Below are 3651 nucleotides of genomic sequence, written 5' to 3'. Positions count from 1 at the left end.
TACTCGTAGCTCTTAGGAATGGATTTCAGCAACAGTAGTTCTTGTCCTCGTCATCCATCTTGACGTCGATGTTTCCAAGATCGTCCATGACCTTGTTGAACTCGTCGATCTGCTATGAGACGGGCTTTTCTTCATGCATCTTGAACGAGTACAAGCGTTGCTTTAGGAAGAGTCTATTCGCCAAAGATTTCGTCATATAGAGTAATTCGAGTTTGGCCCAAATCGCTTGAGTCGTTGTCTCCCTCGAAACTTCTCTCAGAACTTTATCGTCAAGGCTCAAGATTATCAAATTGTGAGCTCTGTTCAAAATCTCGTTCTTTTCTTTCTCGGTCATGTCGGCCGGCAATGCCGTCGGGCCTTGCAAGGCTTCTACAACGCCTTGCTGCACCAACAAAGCTTTCATCTTCACTCTCCATAGGCCGAAGTCGTTTTTCCCGGTGAATTTCTCGATGTTGAATTTGGTGGTTACCAGTATCGTGGCTGGAATTCCCACAGACGGCGCCAATTGTTGAAAATTTACACCACCAAACTCTAAGAGATAATTCTAAAGAACTCCTGCAGCTGAACTTTGCTTGATCACCAAGACAACCAAGAACCTGCAATGCTTTAAAGATCTGAACAACCTTTTAGTTCTTGAAGTCGAAGGACTGGATTGTCCAAGAACACCTTCAGCTTTAAGGAATTGTCGAAGACACCTACTGCTAAGTAGAAGGAATACCGAAGATCACTTCCTGTAGGTCGAGTATCTCTCTAGCTTGCCTTCAAGACTGTTCTTGGAGATAATTGAACACCATAGATTACTTAAGAACATGCTTGTAGATAGCAAGTCGACGAAAGAGCACCTGCTGCCTCCTGTAGCCGAAGAACACCTGTTGTCCCAAGAGAGGAAAGTTGATATTTGCCGCAATCTTTCTGAGTCATCCGAAAGCCTGAAGTGTTGCAATCCTCGCTACCCCCTTGCTGCCAAAATACCAGGATAGCTTCCCATTCTTTTACATCCTGAGATACTTCTATTTGGACAGCCGAAAGACACCAGTTGTTGCTAGACATCCAAAGGAATGAAAAAGCCTGGGCTGCCGTGTAACACCTTCTGTAGCCAAGAAGTGGAAAAATGCAGCAAGCAAGACGAGAAAAAACAGGAAAGAAAAATTGCAAGAATAAAGATTCAACGCAAGAGCACAAGAGAACAATCAATTACGTGGTTCGGTCCATAGACCTACATCCATGGAGGGAATCAACTATCAATCCACTAAAGCAAATAAGAATTGCAAGGTTTCCTTTTACATTGAGGAATGACCAATCCTCTTGATCTCTTACCCTCGAAACTACCTCAATACAAGATCAAACACTCCTCCCTCAATTCTTGAAGCATCTCCCTTTCTTCTTCTTCTTGGACAAATTTCCTTAATCTTCTTGGTCTTTCCTCTTAGTCTGATTTCTATCTTCCTCCTTGTAGTGTCCTCTCCCCTTTACAAACATATCTTCTTCCCTTGTAGTAGACTCTTCTCCTAATTTCCTACAAGCCTCCCTCATATATTTATAGATGACGCCCTAAGTAGACCATTGAAGCTCACAAGGAAATCACAAGTATGTCATTACCTTTAATTAATTAATTGAGAGTCATATATATAACATACAATGATGCATATGAGTGAGAGCTCGACTCTATAGTCTTTACTATTCATTAAAAAATCAAATCGCAAGAAGCTCGCCAGTTTAGAAAAATTGTATAATTAAATATTATGATTGGCCATCAAAGCATATGTCGTGTGAAATCAACCAATTCGACTTTTGACGCCGACTTTTTAGACTAGTTCATTCCTTCCCACAGCCATACTGAAATATCGTCCTTCAGAATCTCATTTTCCATTAATTAATGCCCCATCCCACCACACCCACCATAGTCCAAACTTATCAAAGCAGCTAGGACAAACAGTCAACGGCGATCCACCCTTGTCAATTTCGCTTCAGTTATCCGGTCAACCTCAACCCTCCTTCCCCGCTTGATGCGGCTAAGAATAAGATCAGACCGTTGAATTTATTTTACCATTTTGTATTCTAATTTATTATTAATTACTCGCCCGCAGGCTTTTGAACTAGCCAGCTGCAATCCTTTTTGTTATCTTCCTTTTGTCCGCGGCATCGGCGTTCTTCGAATCCGATTCTCCCTTTTTAAATATATCGTCTTTCTCACTTTGGTGAAAGAAAGGTGATATTTTGATTCTTCTCTGTGTTTGTCTGCGTTGGATTCGGGAAGAAAATGGCGGCAGCGAACAGAGGGCGAGCAGAACACTGTTCCAGTCCGGAGAGGACGAAAGTATGGACGGAGACGACGAGGAAGAAGAAGGTTTCTGTTGTTTACTATCTCTCAAGGAATGGGCAGCTTGAACAGCCTCATTTCATGGAGGTCACTCTCTCTTCAAGAGATGGACTTTACTTGAGAGGTATCTATTCGTGTATAAAAATCTTCATCTCCTCGCTGCAAAAGCTTCTTTTTCCCTTTAAAAATTTATTTTTTGTTGCTTTGGAATCACAGATGTCATCAACCGTCTTAATTTTCTCCGAGGAAATGGAATGGGGAGTTTGTATTCTTGGTCATCGAAGAGGTTAGTAATTGCTTTTATCCGTTTTTCTTAAGAGTTATGTTTTTTTGGATCCAAGTTCTGATTTTCTTCATGTTTTTTTATTTTATCAGGAGCTATAAGAATGGATTCGTGTGGCACGATCTGTCAGAAGACGATTTTATATATCCAGCACATGGGCAGGAGTATGTTCTCAAAGGCTCTGAGCTTCTTCGATCTTCTTCTTCCCCTGCATCACACGAAACTACAGACTCTGAGAGGGCGGATTTCCCTCCGGAGAGAAGGAAGAAGATGCCGTCGAGGTCTACTTCTATTGATTTTGCAGAATATAAAGTCTACAAGGACAAATTGATGTCAGCGGATGCTTCCGTGAAGGCGTTAGACGCGGCTACGCAGACGGACGACGAGTGGAGGCGGCGGCGGCGGAGGGTTTTTGGGGAGGGTGAGGACGTCGGAGAAAACGGAGGAGAAGTTATGGTGGAAGAGGGTAATCCGACGACGGAGCTCTGCTGCGACGAGATATCTCCACCGCCATCTTCTTCGAGCACGGAGACCTTGGAATCCCTTATTAAGTCCGACGGACGCATCACTGTTACATCCGCCGTCGGAGTTGGCGATGAGAATCTCCGGTCGGCGGCGGGATGCACATCTGGGAGGTTTCGAGCTTCCGCGTCGGCTGTGCTGATGAATCTTATTTCTTGCGGCTCGATCTCAGTGAAGGATCACGGCGGCGTTACCGGCGGCGGGTACTTTCCACCTCCGCGGGGCAGGCCGGCGGAGCATTCGGAGGTAGGTGAAAAAATAGATGGTATTATAGTTATTACTATAAATAATATTATTATATATTCTCAATTCGCTTATTCGATGAAATGTTTGTTCTAATATCTGAATTAGGGCTCAAAATTATAATTAAAAGGTCAAATCATGTTTTTGGAGCCTCCAAGTTAAAAATTTCTATCCGTTTATTTTAATCCAATTCATTTAGGATTCTATTTTAATAAGATTAAAATAAATTGAATAATTGAAATGAGAGGCTTCTATTGTCTTATTATTATTATTATTATTATTA

At 42.4% G+C, this 3651-nt stretch overlaps 1 protein-coding gene across 1 annotated transcript in view; it reads left to right on the top strand.

Annotated features, from left to right (window-relative positions):
* Positions 1-2118: 2118 nt before the first annotated feature.
* The window catches only part of LOC110026674, a 14007-nt gene continuing 12474 nt past the window's right edge, over positions 2119-3651 (top strand). Inside the window, exons 1-3 of the mRNA XM_020727713.1 lie at positions 2119-2444; positions 2537-2606; positions 2696-3371. Of these exons, the coding sequence (XP_020583372.1) occupies positions 2261-2444; positions 2537-2606; positions 2696-3371 (930 nt within the window). The 5' untranslated portion in view covers positions 2119-2260. The remainder of the gene's footprint in view (positions 2445-2536; positions 2607-2695; positions 3372-3651) is intronic.

The sequence above is a fragment of the Phalaenopsis equestris genome, unplaced genomic scaffold, assembly GCF_001263595.1.
Source record: "Phalaenopsis equestris unplaced genomic scaffold, ASM126359v1 Scaffold000392, whole genome shotgun sequence".
Taxonomy (NCBI): Eukaryota; Viridiplantae; Streptophyta; class Magnoliopsida; order Asparagales; family Orchidaceae; genus Phalaenopsis; species Phalaenopsis equestris.
The sequence above is the reverse complement of the archived record's forward strand: the minus strand, read 5'-3'. Positions and strand labels throughout refer to the sequence as shown.